Source organism: Metopolophium dirhodum, chromosome 1, assembly GCF_019925205.1.
Source record: "Metopolophium dirhodum isolate CAU chromosome 1, ASM1992520v1, whole genome shotgun sequence".
NCBI classification, from domain to species: Eukaryota; Metazoa; Arthropoda; class Insecta; order Hemiptera; family Aphididae; genus Metopolophium; species Metopolophium dirhodum.
In genome coordinates, this window is record NC_083560.1 from 112,885,979 (window position 1) to 112,911,302 (window position 25,324).

Here is a 25,324-nt window from a genome sequence, read left to right on the forward strand (position 1 = left end):
TTGGCTTAGTTATACAACATTTATTTACAGACTTACTTGTTTTGAAAGATTTTGTTAATTTATTCTCAAGTCTTTTTTTTCTATTATTTTGTTTTTCATCTTCAATATTTTTTTTTTTGCTTCCTTTTGTTCATACATATTTTGCCACATTTTAGAAGATATTAATAAAGAACTCTTTCAGTATTTCGTTTTCCTTTGCGTTCAGGTGTTTTTGGCCATAATAAACATTCGTCTATTGGTGATATTTGTAGTTTTTTTTTTTTATTAAATGGTGTCATTTTATAATCATCTTCAGATTCTTCTACTAATTGTTGATTTAATGTATTTGGAATGGCAAAATTATTTTCTGATATCATGTAAATGGGGTTTTGCTCGATTTGCTTGTTGCTTGGTTTACTGTTCTCTGTATTCAAATTATTTTTATCATCAACAGTATTCATATGATTGTTCTCTATAGGTTCAGTTTCTGGCAGTAATTGATCAATTTCAGTATTATTTTTGGATCTTATATAAATACTTTCTTCATCTACTTGAACAAAATCATGATCCATAAAACAATAATCATCATACATATTTATTGTTCCAATACTATCTTGAATTTTTCCAACTCCAGCCAAATTATCCATTTCATTATTATTTATATGTATTTTAATATTGTCTTCATGTTTCTTTTCTGTTTTACTTTTTATCAGTTTATACAATTTGAATAATGCTTCTGATTCTTTAGACAGAGTTATTGGTTCTAAAGTAAAGTCAATATTGTTTAATTGTGTTACAATTTCAGAACCAACAACATCACAAAATTCATTTAGGTCCAACATTTCACTGGATAAGTTATTTGTGAAATCAACTGGCTCAACTACAACCTGTTCTTTACCAAGACATTTACTAAAATTAATATTATCCGGATTCCATGGATAAAGCCTACATGCTCTAAACCCATTTTTTAATATATCTGGTCTTATAGTTTCATTTATGACTTTTTCAAGTATTGGCGCAAAATCTTTTTTGGTTATTGCACTGCTTAAAGAATTTTGCTTTCGCTATTCAAAAACTCCCCTTTTCCAACCCTCTTTTAGAGGACGGAAAGCAGCAACGTCGGCTGGTTGTAGAATTCTTGTTGAATTTGGATAATTTGGGATATTTCACGTTGATTTGTTAGCTTTTTAGTTATTTTCCAGAGGGAGCCGTTATTAGGAGACAGAGTACTTAGGTATTGACTAAATTGTTCGGATCTATATTTCGCTAATTGAGATTTAAGATCGTTTGATAGATGATTATAGGCAGTTTTGTGTTCAGGGTATTTCGATCGTTGCCACAAGGATCGAGCACGACGTTTGGCTTTAATAAGGTTGACTAAGTATGAGGGGAGCGAGATGTGGGATTTAGATTGGTTTTTTTTTTTGGGGTGGTCAATGAAGAATGAGAAACTGCATTTTGGATAGTTTTTGTTAATTTGGAGATTGCTAGGTCAATATTGAGAGGGTTATTTTAGAGGAGTATTTAGGGACAAAGATTCGTCTAATTTAGCTTGGAAAAGTTTCCAGTCTACAGGGCCGGATGAGAGAAACGGGTTAGTAGTGGTAGAGGCAATTTCGGCGTCTAAAGTTAATAAAACAGGAGAATGATCGCTTGATAGGTGGTTAAGGCTTGTTATAGATTTGTTTAAACTATTTGGTAACCGTGTAATAAAAAAGTCAAGAATGTCAGGGGATCTATTTGCATGTGATGGCCAGTAAGTTGGTTCATCAGGGGAGATGAATGATAATTTATGTTTTAGAATTGATGTATGGAATAGCCTGCCTCTTGTATTAGTATATCTACTGCCCCATTGAGAATGTTTGGCATTAAAATCACCACCAATTATAAGAAAGTTGCCTAAGCTATGGAAAAAAAGAATGAATTTTAGGTTCGGAAATGGGTTGGTTTGGAGGGAAGTAGGCTGAAGAAATTGTGATGTTGAAATTATTTATTTTAATTTTGATATTAGCAGCTTGTAGGTATGATTCATTTGTGCTAGGCATTTCGTTATAAAAGAGTGAGGATTTTATAATTATTGCAGCCCCACCATGAGAAGTTCTATCGGGGTGATCAGCTCTAATAATTGAGTAACCATTGAAGCTAATATTGGAAGTAGTGGATAGGTGAGTCTCAGTTATAAGGGCAATATCAATGTTTTTATGGTGAAGAAGGTTCATTGGAGTGTTGTTTTAATCCATTGGCGTTCCATAGGAAAATTGATAAGGAAGAGGCATGATTTATTGAGTTGGAAGTCATTTTTTTTCTAAGACTGTCAATTACTTTTGTAAGAAGTGTTCAAGAATTTGAAGAAGAAAACTCAACCGAACTAAACAGATCGAATATACGCAATGACATTGAAAATTCCACATACGATGTTTCGTCTTGTAGTATTAGTGCAGATACCAATACAGATAATACCAAAACTACCAGCCAATATGCAATGGGGCATCCAAAGAAAAAGAAAAAAAACACAAGTTGATACTGCAGACGATTGCATAATCAACTACATTCAGTCAAATTCAAATAAACCACCAAATTAAGATAATGCGAAAAAACTTTTTTTATTAAATCTATTTCCAGATTTAGAAGAAATGAGTACAGTGCAATTCAGAGCTTTCAGACGCGATGTGGGCAATCTTATTGACAGAACACTTGGACAACCACTAATACCATACTTGACATGTAACAACTATCAAACAACTTTTCAACATCATTCCGATTCCTCATCATATGATGGTCACTCTCACACATCAGAACAGAATTATTCTGAGATTGACCACCCTAATATGCTGTACCAAGAACTTCAACCATATTTGCTTAGAAGACCAGAAAATTGAATAACAAAAACTAGTATTTTGTATTTAGGATACTGTATTTTTTTCTGCTGAATTTCATTTATATTTATAACCCAGAAAATTTTTAAATTTATAATTTTTTTTTACTGAATATCTGTTTCTAAAATAAAATATACAATTAAACTTACCTCAATGTTATTATTAGTTTTTCTTCAGGTTCCAACGCAATTCTCCAGTTAGTATCTTTCTTTGTTATATGTGGTCCAACTGACTGCACTAAACGTTCAAAAGCAAGTGGAGACATTCTATAGAAACTTGGAATTTATCCTCATCGGCGGTTAATTCCTTTGCAACTACATAGCTATTATGCTGTTTATCTTTTAAAAGTGGATGAATCCAATACCTACGTTTTCTTTTTTTGTTACGAATCCACCAATATAACATAAACACATCCTCATCATCAGACAACATTGTCGAAACTATACATTTTAGTTTCACCGGTGTACGCAAATATGAAATTAGTTTCATGAAAATGATTTCTTAAATTGTTTTCTAAATCAAGTTTCTTCAGTGTGCAGCCTTATGATTTAAGAAAACAAGCATTAAAACTAGTAAGAATGTACCCCGAAGATTTAGAAACAGACTTTGTCAAGAAAATTATTCAATTCAAAAAACATATTTCAAATTTACCAGCAGGTATGAAAAAAATGCAAGGCATGTTAAAATACCTTAATACTCCATCACTTAATATGTCTTTCCCTAATGTTGAAATTGCCCTTAAAATTTTTGTTTGTAGGCCATGCTCTAACGCGAGTGGTGAAAGATCTTTCTCTGTACTCAAGAGAGTTAAGAATTATTTACGTTCATCTTTGGCAAATAAAAAACATCGGCATTATCTATCGGCATTGAAGATGAAATTGTCCGAAACATAGATTGGAATGATATTGTTGAAAAGCTTGCAAAACTTAAAGCTAGGAAAAAATCCTTTTTATAACCCAAATAAGTTTTATACATAATGTTCAAATTTTGGAAATATTGTAAAATATTATATCTACCTGTTATAACATTATTAAAATTAATTAGTTGTTCTTATGAACATAAAAGGTATAAAGTACTTTGAATATTTATGTTAATATATTACAAATAACTCATAATTATATGTTCTTTATGAATAAAAAATTTTTTATAATTTGGATATACTGTTATGTGTAAATAGTGATATATTTCTTTCTATAATGTACTCAGAATAATAAAATCAGTGTCAACTTTGAAAAATTATAAAAACAAATTAAATACATTTATATAAATAAGATTACAATTATAATAATAAAAAATAAGCAGGAACCTTTAATCAATAAGTATTAAACACAAGGTAAGAGGTTAATTAAAAATGTGAAGTCAATATTTTTTTGTGGGAGGGAGAGAGGCGTCAAATATTGTTGCCCTATGGCGTTATTGGTGGTTAGGACGGCACTTAACTTTCATCGAATTGATACGAATAGTTAAATATCGTTATATTTTTATTATTTGGATTAGTAAATATTTATTTATATATTTTTTCTTTTTAAATTCCTAATATTAATAGGGCTTTCGTTATAACTATAGTAACTTGTATAGAGTACTGTTTATTCACAAATGCGTTTCTTTCACAAGTATTAAAAAGTGACATTAATTCAACTCTTATTTTTTGTTGTTGATTATTATAATAAATATGAACTGTAAAAATGATCACAAAATTAAGAGTTCTGATTACCATACACCTGCAGAATGGCGGCATAGGGGTGAACTGGAAATTATGGCATCCGAAGAACAACAGGAGTTGGCTCAAAGGTTGACACTTGAAGCTGACCGGTTAGTCGATCAAGCTAAAGACGCTGTGGGGAAAAATAAGCTAGAGATCGACCATCAGTCAAAAGTAAAAGTCAAAGATATAGAGTACAAGTGCAAAGAACTAGAAAAACAAAAATTTGGTGTAAATGAAGAGATTCGGTTGCTTTTAGGCTATCAGACTCGCATCGAAAATGCCAAGAAACAACTAGTTGGTGACGCGCTCGAAGCCATTGCCGAGTGCCTTAGGCTTAGGTGAAATTGCTAAAACTATGCAATTTAAAGTTATATCATTCGTGCTAAGCATAGGCGTAAATTGACTAAATTTTTCGGGGGACTCAAGTTAGTCTCTCCATAGCCATATTGCTTAGTACCACAGAATATACAAATTAGTACTAATTACTAGATTTTGAACTGGGGGGACTTGACTGACATTTGGGGCCAAGCCCCCCCCTATTTGAACCAATGGCCCTAAGTATAATTTTACCTGTCGTTCCTTTTTAGAAATTGTCGGCAAGGTATAGACTTAGTATTCGATGACGTCGAGAAAGAACTGTTAAAAGAACGGGAACTAATCAAAGTTGTAAACAGTCAACTCGAAGATTTGGTAGAAAAAGTCAAGGTGCAGATAAGGAAATTAAGGGAGTTTGTTTACAATTTGGCTGAAGATTTACTCTGTAAAGAAAATACGTTGAAAATCGAAGAGTGCAACGAAAAACTCAACGAAAACAGCATTGAGTTGTCAGTTTTGAAAGACAAAAATATAATAAAACCGGCGTGAGTATTATCCACCTTTATTAGTATGTACCCCTATTTCCCTATGTTGTTGATATACTGATTTTATAAAGTCAGCGTAAGGGAAGTTATGTTTATTATGTATTTATCTAATAAATTGGCCTCTATGTATTTGCAATCAAATATAAACTTTAGATAATGTGCAGAATCAACGGACAATTTACCTAGGCGGACTAGTTATAATTTGTAATGAATGACGCCATCAAGAGGCACTAGAATGATTATTATAGTTAACCTTGCATGGGTTGCAGAACCAAAGAAAGTAGATGTGGATCCAGGGACCTCATAGATAATCAAATTCATCCGATATTTTTCACGTTCAAGTCTCCTCTAAAACTCGAGTAACTACCAGCGTCTACTCATTACTTAGCTGGAGTTTTCTAAACTTGCCACTTTCCCTTTCAAAACGTTAATTTCTCATTGAATTATTAGAATTATTTGCTTTTATATCAGCCATTTAAGTGGAAACAGATGAAAAATCGGCTTTTAAATCTTTATACCGAGTAGATATACTGTAGGTCAGAGTATGCCTTATGGATGCTAGTACATCTGTTGAAGATCTTCAAAACATCCAAACATTTTTATTATAAACTGAGGATGTATTAAGCGAGCACGAAATATTTCTAAACATTTCTTCTACCCCAAGTTTTAGAGTTGTTATAGTGACAGCAACTCGTTTAGTTATAAATATTTTTTCCATTTAGTTCGTTGTATAGTTGCAACTACTACAGAAATAGTTCCATAAACATGTTTTTTTTTTTTTTTATTATTACTTTAAAGCCTCAACAACTAAGGTTATTAGCTTACATATTTTAAAATATTACTTATATATACAGGTACAATTTACAATACATTTTATAATATTACAATAAAATTATTCTTGGTATGTGCAATTAAAGTAAGGGAAAACATATGAAATTATATGAGGTTATAAAGTTTGGTTATTTTTAGGAAAGTTAAAATATTAATAGAATTTTCATAATCCGGTCCGAGTGCTTCGTAGAGGTGTTCTGGAATGTTTAAGGAGGTTCTGGTATCTGTAAAATTTCGGCAGTGTAGAAGGACGTGTTTGATAGTTAGAGCTTCTCCGCAGGTTGTGCATTGGGCAGGATCGTTGTGTCTCATGAGAAAGCTGTGTGTAAGCCACGTATGCCCGATTCTGAGTTTATTAATTATGACTTCGTGGCGTCTCTTGGAAGTGAGTGTTGGCCAAGGGTTGATGGAAAGTTTGATTTCATTTAACTTTGTATGTGATGAAGTCCACTGTTGCAACGTCAGAGACTGTATTGCTCCCTTGATATCTCCCAGAGAACAAATTTGCACTAAGGAAAACATGTTTTTATAGTTATATCCACTATAATATATAGAACTATATAGGGAAAACAACCAAGTATTCAGTGGTAAATGAGTGATTGGGGTGATTCCTCCCCACCCCCACGTTCCCAAAATTTTTAATCACGGGATTGGCGTACTATTTTTGGGGGATAAGCTCGTAACACCCTAATTTTCTAATAAGACTACCACTGCAGCCACCCTTTTTCTTGTGCTGGAAACCTATATAATTAATAATTAATTATGTATTAATTATTGGATTAAAAGCCATACAACTATATAAATAAAAATCATTAAAAGGCCTTGTTAAGCAAGAACAGATAAAGGAATGGATCCAAAAATAAAATCAAAATACAATAATGATATTATCCTTATGTAGTTATTTATTTATTTTTTTTATTTTTATAATATTTATACAATCTATACTTAATAGCACAATAAGTATAAGTGAAAAGTTACAGAAAAAACATGGTATACTTGAATTAAGAAGTCACTCACTAGTGACTCTTTGCGTGATGGGAGATTTGGAAGGAAAATGTAATAGTTATTTTATTTTTTTTTATTTTTTTTTATTATTATTTTTTTTTTTTTTTTATAGAGAGAGGGGGAAGAGTGAGTGATGATTAAGATTAAAGTAAAAGGTCTCTACACCATCTCCTTTTCAGTCGACGGCGAGGATTATCGGGAAGTGTTAAGATATTTAGGTTGCTGATTAGAGGGTTATTGTAGTTTGCTAGACGTGAGAAGAAACGCTTATAATATAAAACAGATTCCTCTTCGATCGTTTTAATATGTAGATCGTTGTGGAGTGTTAAATTAGAAATGTATGGTGGAGCGTTGGTGAGATGACGTAGAGTGATATTCTGATAAGATTGAATTTTATTAAGATTCGATTTCTTTGCCGCACCCCAGAGTTGTAGACCATAAGTCCAGATTGGTTTTAAAAATGCTTTGTAAATTAGCAGTTTATTTTTTAAACTTGTGCATTTATTTTTTGATAACAAGGATTTGAGCATACGATAACGAGAGTTTAAAATTAATCTTTTGGATCGGATGTGTGGATTCCATGTCAATCTTTTGTCTAAGGTAAGGCCTAAATATTTGACTGTCTCGGAAGCGGGTATGTTATCCAATGAAACTGGAGGACAAAGGCCATGTCTCAAGGTGAAGGTGGTAGGAATTGACTTGGCGTGATTCAGTTTTATTCTCCATTTGGTGTACCAAGATGAAATAAGATTGAAATGAGTTTGTAGGTTACCAGAGGCTTTTAGGGGATTTTAATGAATTGAAATTAAAGCTTTGTCATCAGCGTAATCCGCAACAATGGTGTTTTCAGTGACGGGTTGATCTAGATGTTAAACAATAATGGAGATAGAATACCACCTTGGGGTACGCCTGCATTTATCATAGTCATTTGTGAAGTACAGGTTCCGATGAGGGTTTGAAAGTATCGATCGGTATTAGTTCCGAGAAGTAAAATTCATTAATCTAAATATATCTATACTTCTATATTCATATCTAAAATTGATATTTGTGTATATCCCTTTATGCAGCCATTTTGTTACTGATAATATCAATCTGAGTCTATATGCAATGACCTGTACATTTCAACCATGGATCATCCCTTGTTTTTATATCATGTATTAAAATATAAATTAGTGGTAAAGCAACGAATAACGAATTTGGTAGGAGGGCTGACGTGCAGGCGTTGTGTGTGGGAAAAAACGGTGTTTCTCGCGTCTTTGGAGAACCGAGAAACACTTATAAAGAGAAACAAATAATTATTATTTCAACCCAAATTCGATAGCTGATTTTTCGTCTAACTATTAGTTAAATGCATTACATTGTTAAGTTAGATTTGTATTGAACTATTCAATGTAGGTAGTCGTCATACAAATATTTTTTTGCCTAACTCGTCTGGTACTTACTTCAATTAAAATAGTAATGGTGGCTAATGGACAAGTCATTTTACTTAAAATATTGTTTATTCAACTAAAAATCAATCAACTATTTACTAAAACTAAATTATTCTTTTCCGTGAGTCCTTATTTTTTGGTCTGAATAACTAGAAGTAGCTACTATGTTGCAATTTAATTTGAGTATAATTTTATAGTTTAATTCAGCTTTTGATTACCTTCTTATTTAGATGATTATGTAAAATTTTACTTTTTACTTTTTTTAAAAATATTTGGGTATGAAGCAGAACTTAAAAGCATAGGTGTTTTTACCTGCGATATCCGAGTTGCATTAAACATTTTAACGACTTGTATTTTTATATTTTCAAACAAAAACGTTGCTGGCGATCCGATTAAATGAAGGGCTCTGAACCAGGTAAATCCACTTTTAGTTATTTTTCTGGGCTGATAAAAAATTGTTTCATTCCATGATTAATCGATACTAAGACTATTACAGTTAAATTTTTCTATTATTAACATTATGAAAAATAATGGTGTGGACTTAAAATTTAGTTAACTTTTTTTTTCTTTAAAAGTTATGAAACCTATGGATTTATCTGGTTATTGCGCCGAAAATATTGTTTTTTGGAGGGTATACTTTAGTAATTTAAAAAAAAATTGCCCAAATATTTTAAATTTAAATTTTATTACTTTGAAATATAATAAAACAGTACCTTAAATTTTAAATTGAGTCATAACAAAACAAGTGGCATAAAAGTTTATTATATTCACAACAAAACAAAATTTTGATTGGTAAATTAAGTAAAATTCACTATCACAGGATTACTTTTCCTTATTATTTCTTAAAACATAATGTTGATATATAACAAAAGTATCATAAAAACTTTTAAATTTAATTAATCATTAAACTTTAACCTAATAATATTATAACAGCAAAACAAAATCTAATGTTTGTCAATTTGGAATAATAATAGTATCACAGGATTCCTTTTCCTGTTTTATTTCTCACAGTAAAATATTTATATTATTTATAATAAATAGGTAAATGTATTAATACATTTTAAAGTTGAAGATAACATAATATCATGTTTTAGTAAAATAATAAACTATTTAATACGTATAACATGTGGTAAATACATCGTGACCACATTATAGCAATGACCAGATAAATCCGGATTTATCTGATTGTTGCGCCAAAAACAAAAACAAGATAAATCGGATTTACCTGGTTGTTGTATTTAAATGTATGTAATTTTTTCCTACACAATAATTCATGAAAAAGTGTATTTTCGAAAAAATTGGATTTACCTAGTTGTTGTTCCAAGCCCTTCAAATATTTTTATAAATTGAAATTTTTTCGATCATGTTATATAACTTATTATTTAAGTTATATCGATTACCTACATCAATCATTTATCTAATGAGATAAAATCGATTGAGCTATGTCCTTAAAACACATTATAAGATATAAAAGTAAATATTGTTCCTTCAAATTCGTCGAATCAGAACGAATTATGAAAAACGAATTAATAAACACAACTCATGGACGTACAAATTCACAAAAAAAAAGGTGGATAAGTGGATGTCGCTCTGCTGTACAGTAGGTTACAAGTGGATCACTGTAATGGATTGTGTTAAATTTGAATTCAATGATATAATATCATTGTATAAGAAAAACGATTCTGAGCGAAAACGGTCAGTCAGCCTATGATTTTACCAAGTATATTTGATGATATTATTGTTAATAAAGTAATTTATATATAACCTATTTACTCGGAGCCTTGTTTTAAATTTTCAATCTTTAGCCATAAAAGTTAAACATTTTATACATTTTTAACCACAAAATAATTAATAAATTATAAATTTGATAAATGTTGTCAAAATTTGAACTTTAAATGCTTATAAAAAAAAAATGTGCCTATGTATTTTTAATATTTTTCAACTGCTATTAGAACGATATATCAGGAGCCTTATATTAAATTTTCACGTTTTTTTACCCAACAAATAAAAATTTATTGATATTTATAGAAAAAAAAACTAAAAACTGACAATGTCCGTAAACAGCTCAAAAAGAGTCAAAATATTTTCAACATTTTATGGTGTATAGGAAATGCTAATATGAACATTCAGTGAAATTTTAAAGTATCTACAGTCATTCGTTTTTTAATTACAATAAAATAAGAAAATTGTTACATGAGAAATCGAGTAAATATCAAATGTTGTAAAAATATAAATTTCAGACGCTCATAAAAATTTAATTTAAGTTTCTTCTAGACATTTTTTTTTTTGATAAAGGTAGACAAACTTATGAGTAATCTTATATTACATTTTCAAATCTTAGATTTAAAAAGAAAAATTTTTATGAATTCTCAACTCAAAATAATTTGCTATTTTTCGTGATTTTTCCGTATTTTGACAAAATTTGAACTTTAAATAATTATAATTAAAAACTGTGACTAAGGATTTTTAATTTTTTTCATCTGCCTTTGAAACAATAACCTAGGAGCCTTCTATTAAATTTTCAAGCTTTTTTAATCAACAGATAAAATTTTATTGATATTTATAGAAAAAAAAACTAAAAAAATTGAAAACTGACAATGGCCGTAAACAGATCAAAAAGAGTCAAAATATTTTGTAAATTTTATGGTGTATAGAAAATGCTAATATAAACATTCAGTCAAAATTTCATGTCCCTACGGTCATTTGTTTTAGAGTTACACCAAAAACCAAAATCGATTTTCTCGAAAACAGATTTTGCGTAAAAATTCCCGTTTTTTTCTTAATTTTTCTTTTGTTTTTCACGTCGCTTGTGAAAACTACTCGGAAAATTTTACTTTTGATCCCCCAAAGTACCAACTAGATTCACTTTCCTATCAGAAAAGTTACTATTGAAGAAAATCCAAACACTTTTACTGTCCTAAAAGGTGATGACAGACACAAAAATAAAAAAAAATTAAAAAAAAACACACATCATTGTAGAATCAATACATTCATCGCTTCGCTCAGAATCTAAAACGAAAAGTAATAATAGCTAAAAAAGAAAAATATAATGTCCTGAATTTTTTTAAGAAGTATTAAATCAAATTTATGCTGATTTAGCTTTGTTTAGGACCAAAAGAAAAAAACAAATTCCCTCAAAATTCCGAACTCTAGTATCACATACAGAAATAAATTATATTAATAAATAATTCGGCATTTTTAACAAAGTATAAACATTTTTGTATCTCTGCTATAAATAGTATTATGGTACAATGTCTTTTTAGATGGATATGCATCGGCGTTCGAACGACGACCCAACTACTCGTAGACATATCGTTTCCCGTTAAAAAGGATTTGTTCTAGCACCACTAACGGTCAACTCACCGGCCGCGCGTTCGCGACATATGTGGATGGCCTCGCGGGGGCTGTCGGGAGTAGTGCCTTAGTAGAAGGGGAGGAATTTGACTGGGTCGAATCCAGCGCTCGCCGACGCGGATCAGCGAGACCCAACGATCTACCTCGCACGAGAGTAGCCGGCGGGGGACCGCCAGTCTGGCGCCAGGGCGCCCTGACGTCAACCCGTCGGAGGGACGCGACTGCGTCACAAAGGCGTGAAGTAGCCGCCCTCGAGAAATATGGCTAAAGGTGTAATAACCCCCGAGGGAATGGTCTTATACTCCCCGTCACACAGTGGTTTACAATATCGTTTTCCGCTAAAAAGGCTTTGTTCTAGCACCACTAACGGTCCAAATGTCTTCATTTTGTCTTCATTTTACTCTAGTTAAATCACCAGGAGTGTTTTTGAATACCACGCTATTGACTATTATTTAGTTATTTAGTTCAGAATAAACAGAAAAGGCATGTTCGTAGTAAACACAAACATGGAAACGCTACGATTAGTTTTTTATTTTTTTTTTACTTTAAACTTTATATTTATTAAGATGAACACCATACATTTCACTTTATAATATGTAAAGTATATATTTTTCCTCTAAAATTGTTCAACTTTCAGTTTATTATCATTATGAGCATTTCTGAGAAGTGATTGCACTTGTAATTGCACGTATCTTGAGGCTTGGAGTACCTAATGAAGGGATAAAATAAATTAAAATATATTTTGATTTTTTACGCCCATGACACTATCCACCCTCGCCAACTTATATGTATGCAATTGGCACATTATTATATTATAATTTGCATAAATTATTTCAATACAGAGAGATTTCGTTCACAAAATGGGATCAATTCACCACGGACATTATATTGGCGGCCAGTAAAGTGCTAATAGACGGTCGACCTATTCGTGCATATTTTGACAAGTGTCTAAGTAAAATTATAAATGACTTGGTGTGCCAATCAGACGAAGTCGAACAAGCATTTAAATCACGGGTGCAGGAATATTTAACAGTGATTGAAAAATTAAGCAAACAAAGAGATGAAGTATGTGTGAAATGTTAATAACATTATTGCAATGTAAAGCTCAATGTATTTTAATTTAGCTATAAGCATGTATAGCGTTCGGGGGTCGTTTTATTTTATATTTAAATATAAATACGAAGGCATAATCAGAGTTTATCGGTCAGTTTCAAAGTCAGGCCAAAATAGCCATTTTATTTCTTACAATATCTTTCCAAATTCCATAGACATAATTTACGATTGGATCTGCGTCTGGACAATTTCCAACGTTCTAGTCCTTATCACGCATGTGCAAGAACTTAATATTTTGACAACATAGTTTCTTATCAATGATTTCTATACCTATCAGAGTTGTGAACGTGACTATTCACAATTATTGGTCTATAATAAATAATAATATTATGTATTAATTATTGTAAGTGAAGATAATAACTTCATGCTTCGGGGAGACATGGGTAAGTTGACGAATCTTAGGCTCAATGTATTTTAAAATAATAAAACACCGTAATATAAATACGTACATTTTACTCACATAGATAGAGGAACTTTTCAAGACTGTTCTAAAATAAAAGTTAAAATTAATTTGGAATTCGTCATTTTACCTATATGCTGGGGTAAGTTGACATTTTCCCGGGTTAAGTTGACGTTACATACATTATATTATAATTTGATGAGTAAATAAACTTTTCATAAAGTTCAGTGCGTTTATTTGGTACATATTAGGTAGGTTAGACAGGATACAGAAAGGAAGTGTCTTATCAATGTTTTTCTAAATCTGCCCGGTCCTCACTGTTTTGCTTGGCAACTAGCGCTTTAAGACAATATTGGTATAAAAATCAACTAAAACCATGTAAATTAATTTAGTTTAATTTTTTATATAACTTAGTCAACAAGGAAATTAAATTATAATTAATAATACAGTATTGTCTTGAATATAATTGTTCTATGATACTTATGCCTAAATGTCTGATTCAGACATTGCAATTTGTACTTGCCCACCTTTTTACTTTTTCATGTACTTCAAAATCAAAGGTACAACATTTAAATAAGAGTAGTTACTATTAATTCCAAAATTTGTAAAATGTAATAATCATTTAATATAAATAAAATAACACAAAACTAAATTATAACTACAAATATATTCACAGACATACAAATAAACATAATTAAGAATTAAGATTTGTGATAATGATATAAAAACTAAACATAAAAAATATTTTCACATGCATAATTACATATTATGATTAAATTTAATATAGTAATCAAAACTAACATAATATGTTTTAACTTATGTTTCAAAAAAGTTTTGATAACTGAGATAAGTGGAAAAAACAACCTACCGTCAATCGAGGGGACTTGAAACGATTTTGACATACTTCTTAGTATTATGAGCTTAAAAAAATCGCAAACCCGGGACGGGACCGGATGGGACCGGGATAGTCGAATTGCACTTATTACCTACAAACAAATGGTCCAATTGCACTCGGGTAAAAAAAAGGTAGTGGTCGAACTGCACTTGGGCATTTGAAGGGGTTAGGACTAACACTCATTTTCCTTCCCACTTACAGGCTTAGGACTGACAATGATTTTAATCATTGGCATGGTTAAAAATGATTGTTTTAGACATCACATTATGTTAATTATATATATTTACATTATAATTATTCTATTATACATCATATTATATTTTATTATACTATACATATTATTGTTATTATCAAACATTTTTTTTTTTTTTAATCGTCAAATTTAATTATCGTCATTATTATATATATTTTTTTTTGTCATTTCGATTATTATTTGTAGTAATGACTAACTGTATTCAAAAATTCTAGCTTGGTAATACGCTTTTGAGTATATAAGTCAATATATTTCTTAATATTATTTATTTTTTTTCTGGTACCGAGTTGTTGATGGTCTTGTGTCAGTATTCTGCATTAAAATGTAGGTTTCGATTTGTAATTGAGTTAAAACATCAATGAAAACAAATATATTTGGATGTGGCGATGAAAATGATTTATTGAACTTCGCGTGGAGACTCGCATGCATTAGTAGTTCTTTGACTAGAAATCGTATCTGAAGCCCAAATATGAGGCGGAAAAAGTCCTTCGTCAGGAATATAATTATCAACTAAATAGTCACTAAATTCTTGAACTGCTTGATTTTCTGGGATAGTTGACATAAAATCTTCTGTATAAGAATCGCCAACTTCAACTGCATTTAAATATTAAACCAAATTCATTGCACTTTTCAGTAATTATTTCAAATATTTTTTTATACGTATCTATTTAGGTTAGGTTAGGTTAGATTTTATTTAGGAGCAAAGCAAATATTAATGGTACATAATAATTATTGTGAACTGTATGTAGTGTGAACAGATTTCAAGATTTTAGTGACTATTTAGTTGATAATTATATTTCTGACGAAGGACTTTTTCCGCCTCATATTTGAGCTTAAAATATAATATAATATAAAGTATAATATAATAATTATAGGAAAATGAGTGTTAACTAAATGTTTAACCCCTTCAAATGCATGATAGTTTTATTGAAATACTTTTTGAGCCCAAGTGCAGTTCGACCATTACCTTTTTTAAATCCAAGTACAATTCGACTAAAATAAGTGCAATTCGACCATACCCGATGGGACTGATTCCATTCCACATGTGATAACAAAATCAGTGTTTCCTGAACATGCCCAGCGAAAAAAAATACTCTCTGATTACGACTAATATTATATTTAATATATTTAAATATAAAACTATTATATTAATAAAAATATAACTTAATTATAAATTAAATACATAGATTAACCATAAATATATTAGCTAACAATATGTATTCTTGTGAAAACAGTATCGAATTACAGGTTACAGCAAAATATTGAACAGGACGATCCGCAATTAAGTCCTAAATGATTAAAGACTTATAGTAGATTAAACTCTATCGACTAATATAAAAACCAGCGAAAAATGTTCAATAATGCAGAAACGGGACGGGATTCCACGGCCACGGGTGCTGAAATATAGTCCAAATTGTAGACGGGATAAGCTGTAGTTAATTCAAAAATGATTTAAAAATTATGAAAAGTAAAATCAGCGAAAAATATTCATTATTAAAGAAACGGGACGGGATTCCACTGCCACGGGTGCAAACTACCGAACCGATTTCGAAAATTCTTTCACCAATACAAAGCCACATTCTTTGTGAGTGTCATAGGCTAATTTAAAAGGGAAGTGATCACCCTCGGTAGGTGCTCAAACAGGAATTTTGAGATTTACGATAGACATTTTTGTTTTTAGTGGTTTTTATGGTTTATATATATATAGATAAAAATAATTGTATAGACGTTGTTATTGTTTTTAGCTATGTCAAAAGGTGTGCACTTAAGCGACTATAACTCCGAAACCACTTATCCCACAGCGTATAAACTTAACAGAAACCATCTACATATCAATCTTAATATGTCCTGGAATTTTTATCGAAATTGGTTTGGTGGATCTTGTGTTATAAAATTTATTGAAAATGTACACTTATTTATATATATATATATAGATATACTTAAAATTTTGATATACGTTTCATAAGTTTTAATTCATTTTTGAATCAACTACAGCTCGTCCCGTCAAAATATTGACCTAATCACGCGCACGTGTGGCAGTGGAATCCCGTCCCGTTTCTTTAATAATGAATATTTTTCGCTGATTTTAGGTTTTATAAGTCTTAAACATTTTGGAACTTAACTACAGCTCATACCGTCTACAATTTGCACTATATTTCAGTACCTATGTTACCTTATGTGAATTCTGTCCTAGATCAGCAATCATAAAAATGTTTTGATAATTTTCATATTAAAAGGTAGGGTTCTACTTTAATTTTGGTGTACGTTTTATAAGTTTCAAATCATTTGGGTCTTAACTGCATTCCACCAGATACATGGACTATAGCGGGGAAATATGTAATGTTTTTACAATAATATTTATTGTTTTTACTAATTTCGGTACACAGGTTAATAAGTTAATATATTTTATGTATTTAATGTACGTTTTAAATAATTTATTTAATAATATAACAGTAATACGGAATAATGTATTTAAATAATGTACTTAATAAGTATTTTATGTGTACAAGGATAACAATATTTTAGCCCGGTTCGTTCAGGCTACACTGTTTTTCTTATCACCATGTGGAATGGAATCGGTCCCGTCCCGTCCCGGGTTTTAGTATTGCCCTTTATTTCCACATACGTCTAATGAATAGATTCAATTTAGTTTTTTGATAAAAACTTGCTTAAAAAAAATAAAAAATACTCGTTCAAGTCACATCAATTGTTGGGTGACTTATAACAACTATGAATATTCAACGTAAAATTCAATTCAAGAACATTAGAGTTGACTTGTAACATAATATATAAATGTTTACATGCTTAACATTTTAGTGAAATCAGAATTTACTTATCTTACTTACTTTAATTGTTAATAAAAAAATAAGCAATTGAAGTTTTTTACCATATTTTCCAAATTATGTAAGAGGGACTTTTTTCGAAAACATCATCAAATTAAGCATGCAAAAACACACATTTAGAAAAAAAAAATTTTCAAAAAATCGCGTAGAAGCTAAACTGCATTTTATGCGTTGTATGCGGTTTATGATGTTACAAGTCACCTTCAGATTTTTTTGAAAAATAAAACTAAAGCTATACAATTGGCAAAAAATGTTTTTAAACTTCTAATTACAATATTCTTCTTTTGAAGTATCCTTTAATGTATAAAAAATATACAAACCCCTAAACTCGACATCTATCACTAAAATCTGAAGCACTTTTGAAAGCAATGATAAAATCGCTGTGATCATGAAAAATGTTTTGCTATTTTTTTCGGAGGTAATGATTAGACCAATCGCATGGTTGAAGATAACATTTATGATCATAAACATGATAAACATATTTTTAATGAAGATACAATTAAATTATATTAGATACCCTCATAGATATCTTGAAAAGTTTATACAAAAACTAAATTGTTACATTCACCTTGTAGTTCCAAGTCACCTCGATTGACGGTATTCGGAAATTCACATATTACTGCATGCATTGCCGCTTTATCGTAATCCATCATTAACTTTCTGGGTTAACATTTGGATTAATCGATTTAACTGCTCCAAAAAATCGTTTATAGGTTTCCTCTTTTTGTCAGGCAGTCAAGCATAAATAGAAGGGATTAGGTTCGTTTGATTAATGTATTAATGTAATAATGTATTCCATGGATCGTGTACTAGGAATTGGTGTTTTTTTAGTCCCGGTGAGTGCGTGGTAAGTATTTGTAACGTAGGGAATTCATTATCTTTACACAGATATAATCGTTTATATAGTGACACAATGAGAATACTGTCTGATACACCACACTTGTCATTACGATTTAAATTAAAAACATTCTTCTATGTAGATTTTCCACACCCCATAAAAAAAAGTATCAAAACTAATTTTTTAACGCACATTAGAAGACTCAGCGGTCTCATTCTTTCAGAATATTTCAGTTGAAAATATATTTCAATTTACTGTGTGAAACTCATAAAAAAGTATGATGAGTTTGTTCTAATCCGGTATCACTAGTTTTCAGTTTTTCACTGTGCTGTACGATATAATTTTACTACAGAATTAGCAAAAATTCTTATTTTACATACATTTAACACTCTAAATAGCCATAAATTAAAAACTAAATCTAGTCGCCAAAATCTGACTTTATCATCGCTTTTAGTAAACTAAAATATAGTAAGTAAGTAAAAAAAAATCAAAAACGTATATTTTCTGGTAAAGTATAAATATTAAATATACTTAAATTCTTGAGCTTTGATAAAAAAGGAGATTTCTCTTTGATAAACTTTTTCTAACTAACTTAGTTTTCTATAATAAAAATAATTTAGTAAGAAAATAAATGTAACAAGTGTGGAATCGAATATACAGTTCCAATATTGTATCCCCGTGATTTGTGTAAATGGGGATTAATTTCACAACATTTTCGGTGTAAATGCGATCTAATTCATAGACTATCAAGAATGCAGAAGAAGTTCAAGGAACGATCGAAAAACTTAAAATCGCTGTAGATGATAAAGAGGCGTATATAGCGTTAGTGCATACTCGGCTGTTGAACCGTACGCGCAGGGAGGGTATCGAGCTGTGCAGGGACGAGCTGGAAGTGAAGCTGCACGAAGAGATGACTGAATTAGAAAACAATGTGCTGAGTCTGCAAAAGATGATCGTCGATACGATCGTGTGCCAGCGACGGCTCAAACAGTCGTCCGCCCGTATCGACGTGCAGCTGACCTACAAGCGTAACACGTTACGCATCGATGGCGAGCTGTGCGCTGAGCAACGGAATCGTATCAACTACCGCGCCTTTTGATAGTTTCATGTTTATTATCTGGAATCGATATTAAAACTTAAATTGCTTGTTACAGCTATACATTTTTTTATTATTATTACTGTTGTGTGAGTAATATGATTTGGTAAATTCTGGTCTCCCCGTTGAGTCACTTAAGCGCCTACCATTGGAGACCGGTTGAGTTATCTAACCAGTTCAAGAAGTTGAATGCAGCCTAAACCAAATTATTAGAATAGCACTCAATTCTCACTTTATTCTGTCCTCTTGTTTGTTTTCCGATTACCTTGAAAATAGAGTACTGAGATATTATTATTTATAGCACCCTCAGAATACCAACTAGATCCAATTTACTACCGGAAATAACTCTTGATGTTGAAAATTGCGTAATTTTTTCTCCTTCAAAAAGTATTATTAGTCACCGAAAAATATTCACTTTAATAACATTACATTCAATGATCCGCTAATAATTTTAAACAATAAGATTATAAAACAAGTTGTCAACGTAGTCAATAATTATTCTTGTATTTTGAAATTATAACCACTATAAAATACTAGCATATTTTTTGGTATCGATAATAACTGTATATAAGTGTAAAGTCAGACCCCTACACCCCTTCTTCATTATTTTTTTACATATCAAGTTTTACATTCAATACCATACCGGCAGTCATAACTGTTATGAACTTATAATACACGAGTTAAGGGTAGTGGATTTAGGTAGGTACCTAATATATTAATAAAAATCTTATCACTGTTGGCGCACGTCGTGTTCTATTATATGTAGGTGGTAACAGTTTACATGCTATACTCGCAATGTCAATAATGCGAAAACTAGGTCCGTGATGGCCAAGGCAAAAAGATGTGATGACAATTATAGTGATTATGTATTTTACAAAAGAGAATGCTTAAAGTCCTATAAAACAAAAAAAATTTTTTATTATAACAAAATCAAATAGTGCGTAAAAAATAAAAAATTTTGGTAGTTTCAAAATTTTTATCTGACCATGGGTTTCACGTAAATTCATCAGTTTTGTTTTACGTGTGACGTCACTGGTGCGCCGCCCGTCAACCACTACGCTGTTATAAATTATAATACGTATATTACTTACGGGCACACGGGGCACTCAGGGCCGGCGCGAGGGTAAGGCGACTCAGGCGGTCGCCTAGGGCGCCATTTTCAGGGGGCGCCGAAATTGCTTTTACAATTTTGCACATTTTTGTCAGTAATATATATTTTTTTTTTAATATAAAATACCTATAACTTTGTACCTACTGAAATATTGATAGTTATTACTTATTATTATGGTTATTCCGTTTAGCGTTTAGCCATATATTAAAATAATATGAGTATATTTAAACTATGGTTTAGCGTAGTCGCGTAGAATGTTTATCGTATATGTTGTTCTATAAATAAAAAAAATTCCTGAATATTTGTTATCGTGTTATCGCGTCGAGCCGTCGTGTCTGGTCGTGACTCGTGACCATGTCGCTTCGTCCGCCACTTATCAACTTATTCTTTGTAATTTGTATACACGAATACACGCTAATTTTATTAGTAGTATTAGTGGTATTACGTATTATTATATTACTGATTGACGAAGGTACTATACGGGCCCGTGACGATACTTTATTGTAATTTTGTTTTTGCTCTTTGAAACGAGTACGCGTACGCCAAAACATTCAGTTGACGATTCAAATTCACTAGTTATTAGGTAAGTTGTAGCTAGTAAGAAACTTTAACAGGCATAAGAAAGTAAATAATATAGGTATATTTATATTTTAATTAATAAATTAAAATATATATTATTATTCATTAACACGTTCGCTGCTGCATATGTTGGAATACTATATTTTTAATAATATTATTTTTAATTATAATTAATTAATAATATTATTAATATTATACAAATTGTTACAATTAATTCAGGAAATTCTCTAGTTAAGAATGGCACCGAAAAAGAAATTATCTGGAGCAGAAAACTTAAAAAAAAAGATTAAGAGGGAATTAGAATTTAAAAAAGGTGCTAATGCTTTATCTAAGTTTTTACAAAAACATGAAGAATTGTTACCTTCTACAAGTTCAGAACAAAATATTACCTCCTCATTACCTAATACAAATTCTGAACAAGATAAAATTGAGCATTTACAAAATATGGATATTTCTATTGAATTTCAAAAAACTGAATTTGTTACTGATACTGAACCGTCTGAACAAAAAAAAAATAATAGCTATTATTCAGAAGAATTGTTGCCTTCTACAAGTTCAGAACAAAATATTACATCCTCATTACCTATTACAAATTCTGAACAAGATAAAATTGAATATTTAAAAAATATGGATATTTCTATTGAATTTCAAAATACTGAATTTGTTACTAACACTGAACCGTCTGAGCCAAAAAAAGATAATAGCTATTATTCAGAAGAATTGTTGCCTTCTACAAGTTCAGAACAAAATATTACATCCTCATTACCTATTACAAATTCTGAACAAGATAAAATTGAATATTTAAAAAATATGGATATTTCTATTGAATTTCAAAATACTGAATTGGTTACTAACACTGAACCGTCTGAGCCAAAAAAAGATAATAGCTATTATTCAGAAGAATTGTTACCTTCTACAAGTTCAGAACAAAATATTACCTCCTCATTACCTAATACAAATTCTGAACAAGATAAAATTGAGCATTTACAAAATATGGATATTTCTATTGAATTTCAAAATACTGAATTTGTTACTAACACTGAACCGTCTGAGCCAAAAAAAGATAATAGCTATTATTCAGAAGAATTGTTGCCTTCTACAAGTTCAGAACAAAATATTACATTCTTATTACCCACTACAACGTCTGAATCAAGTATTACCTCTGACCCTGCTACTTGGCCCTCATTTTTAACATCAAAACAAATTGACTATATAGTAGTAACTGGTCCAGAAATATTTACAGAATTCCCAAGTATTCAATTAGATCACGAAAAAAGACATTTTTCTAAGATTCATTTTTATTGACATCTTTCTAATGGAGAAAAATTAGTTAGGCGATGGTTAATTTACTCAAAATCAACAGGAAAAATATTTTGTTTCTGTTGTAAATTATTTGATAGAGTTCCAAAGTCAAATTTGGCAATTGGTGGGTTTTCTGATTGGCATAACGTATGTGCTGCACTTACTATGCACGAAAAAGCGCCTAATCATTTTAAGGCTTATGGTACATGGATAGAAATAGAAAAACGGTTAAAACTAAATAAAACAATAGATGCAGAACACCAGCGAATCACGAACATGGAAACTGATTATTGGGTAAAAGTTCTAGACCGTTTGTTATCAATAACTTTATTTTTATCTAAGAACAATCTAGCGTTTCGAGGAAGTTCAGATAAATTTTATACTCACAGTAATGGCAATTTTTTAAGTTTAGTTGAGCTTTTGGGTAAATATGACGACGTAACTAAAGAATTATTACTCAAAACACTTTCTCGTGAAAAAACCGTACATTATTGTAGTCATTCTATTCAAAATGAATTAATTAATCTCATGGCCAATAAAGTTCTAGAAACAATAATAGATAGATTACGTGCAGCAAAATATTATTCTGTAATCCTCGACTGTACACCAGACGTGAGTCATCAAGAACAACTATCCTTTACACTAAGATTTGTTAATATAAAAAGAAAAATTGAAGTTAAAGAACATTTCATTGGGTTTAAAACGGTAGAAAGCTCTACAGGTTTGAGTTTAACAGACCTTCTTCTAAAAACTCTTGCAGAGAAGAATATTCCTTTTCAAGATTGTCGGGGGCAGGGATATGATAATGGTGCTAACATGAAAGGTAAAAAAAAAGGAGTTCAAGCGAGAGTTTTATCAATGAATCCTCGTGCCACCTTTGTTCCATGCATTGCCATTCTTTAAATTTAGTTGTATCAGATGCTGCATCTTGTTCTATAAATTCAATTACAGTTTTCGGCGTACTCCAAAGAATTTATGTTTTGTTTTCATCATCGGTAAATCGATGGAAAATTTTAACTGACAATATAACAGGGTTGACTGTGAAAACTCTAAGTGACACAAGATGGGAAAGTAGAATCAACAGTGTAAAAGTTGCTCGTTTTCAAACTGAGCAAATTTACAACGCGCTTACTAAACTATCTGAAGTTGAAAACATAGATGCTGGAACGCGCCATGAAGCTGTTTCGCTTGCTGATCAACTTACAGATTTTAAATTCCTAATATCATTAGTTGTTTGGTACGATATTCTTTTTCAAGTAAATCTAGTCAGTAAAAGTATGCAAGCAAAAGCAATGGACTTAATAAATGGTTCTAATATGTTAAAAAGTGCTTTAGAGTTTATGAAGAACTATAGAGATCAATTTGATCAGATTTTAATCAAAGCAAAAGCAATAGCAGATGAATTAGGGGTGGATCCTGAAATAAAAGTAGTTCGGAAGCGTATAAAAAAAAAAAACACTTTGATTATGAGTGTTCAGATGATGCTGATCATAGAACTGCAGTAGAAAAATTTAAACATGAATTTTTTTACACATTAATGGACGTTGTTACTACATCATTGACAGATCGTTTTGAACTTTTAAAGATCCATGTTGATTTATGGAATTTTTTGTACGATTTAAAAAATGCACCCGTAAATGAAAGTGAATTATTAAAACATTGTATGGATCTACACAATCACCTCAAAGATGGATCTGACTCTGATATTGATGGTGTCGAATTATGCACAGAGATTCTGAACATTAAGCAATTATTAATTTCTTGTTTGGACATAAGTTCACCTCTTAATATTCTTCAATACATTTTTGACTATGAACTCCAAGACATATTTCCAAATCTTTGGATTTCATTAAGATTATTATTGACGTTATCAGTGACAGTAGCTAGTGGTGAGCGGAGTTTCTCCAAATTAAAACTCATAAAAACATACTTACGATCTACTATGGCTAATGAACGTTTGGTCTCATTATCGGTGTTATCCATAGAAAACGAAATAGCTGCGGAAATCGATTTTTCTACAATTACACAAAGTTTTGCGGAGAGAAAATCAAGAAAAGTGTGGATCGATAAGAAATTTAAATAACTAATTTATTTATGCCATGTTTCATTGTGCATCTCTATAATTATTAATTTACAACCATTTCTGTATTATTTATTTTTGTATTATTAGTATTTGTATTTATATCAATTATATGTGCCTATTAATTATTATACCTATTACATTATATTTTGTCATAATAATATGTTAAAAGTTAAGCATAATAATATATCATTTTTCCGTATTTCTGTCCACGAACAACATTTTTTTCTGACTATTATGATATTATGTATGTCGTATGAAAAGGCGCCATTTGTCATTTTTGCCTGGGGCGTCATTTAGCTTTGCGCCGGGCCTGGGGGCACTACCTAGTAGTACCTACTAATTACATAATGATCAATTTGAAATAATATTTATCTAAAAAACACTTTAATAATACGTTTATTGTTACGCGTATTTACACTCAAGATACATTAAATATATTATATTACATCGAGATTTGTATGCTCTTTTATATATTTTATTCTTCATTTATCAAATAATACGTCATGATAAAAAAATGGCCCCAGTTGCCGATGCTTAATTAATAATAAAAAATATATTTTACTTCCATATTTTTTTTTTTTTTTTTTATTATAAGGAACAAGGCCTCGACTGCATAGGTCATTGGCCGCGATTAATTATTACAAACTGATTAATACATTATAGGTATAAATACTTATAAATATGTAGTAAATTATAATAAAAAGGAAAACATTTTAATTATTTAGATTTTTGGTTACATGGTTTTATGTAAATTAGTGTCTCTTATAAAAC

The 25,324-nt window shown here is 30.6% G+C and overlaps 3 protein-coding genes across 3 annotated transcripts; all 3 read left to right on the forward strand.

Moving 5' to 3' along the window:
* Nucleotides 1–4,527: 4,527 nt before the first annotated feature.
* LOC132951171 (tektin-1-like) lies at nt 4,528–19,481 on the forward strand. The gene is made up of 4 exons (XM_061022923.1): nt 4,528–4,898; nt 5,148–5,420; nt 12,883–13,105; nt 19,125–19,481. The coding sequence occupies exons 1-4, from the start codon at nt 4,528–4,530 to the stop codon at nt 19,479–19,481; spliced, it is 1,224 nt and encodes a 407-aa protein (XP_060878906.1).
* Nucleotides 19,482–22,161: 2,680 nt separating this feature from the next.
* On the forward strand, nt 22,162–23,975 carry LOC132951175 (zinc finger MYM-type protein 1-like). Its single transcript, XM_061022936.1, has 3 exons — nt 22,162–22,420; nt 22,532–23,293; nt 23,380–23,975. Exons 1-3 carry the CDS (start codon nt 22,162–22,164, stop codon nt 23,973–23,975), a joined length of 1,617 nt encoding a protein of 538 aa, XP_060878919.1.
* A 32-nt stretch (nt 23,976–24,007) lies between these two features.
* Nucleotides 24,008–24,553, forward strand: LOC132951183 (uncharacterized). Its single transcript, XM_061022949.1, has one exon. The coding sequence runs from the start codon at nt 24,008–24,010 to the stop codon at nt 24,551–24,553; it is 546 nt and encodes a 181-aa protein (XP_060878932.1).
* The last annotated feature ends 771 nt before the right edge of the window (nt 24,554–25,324 follow it).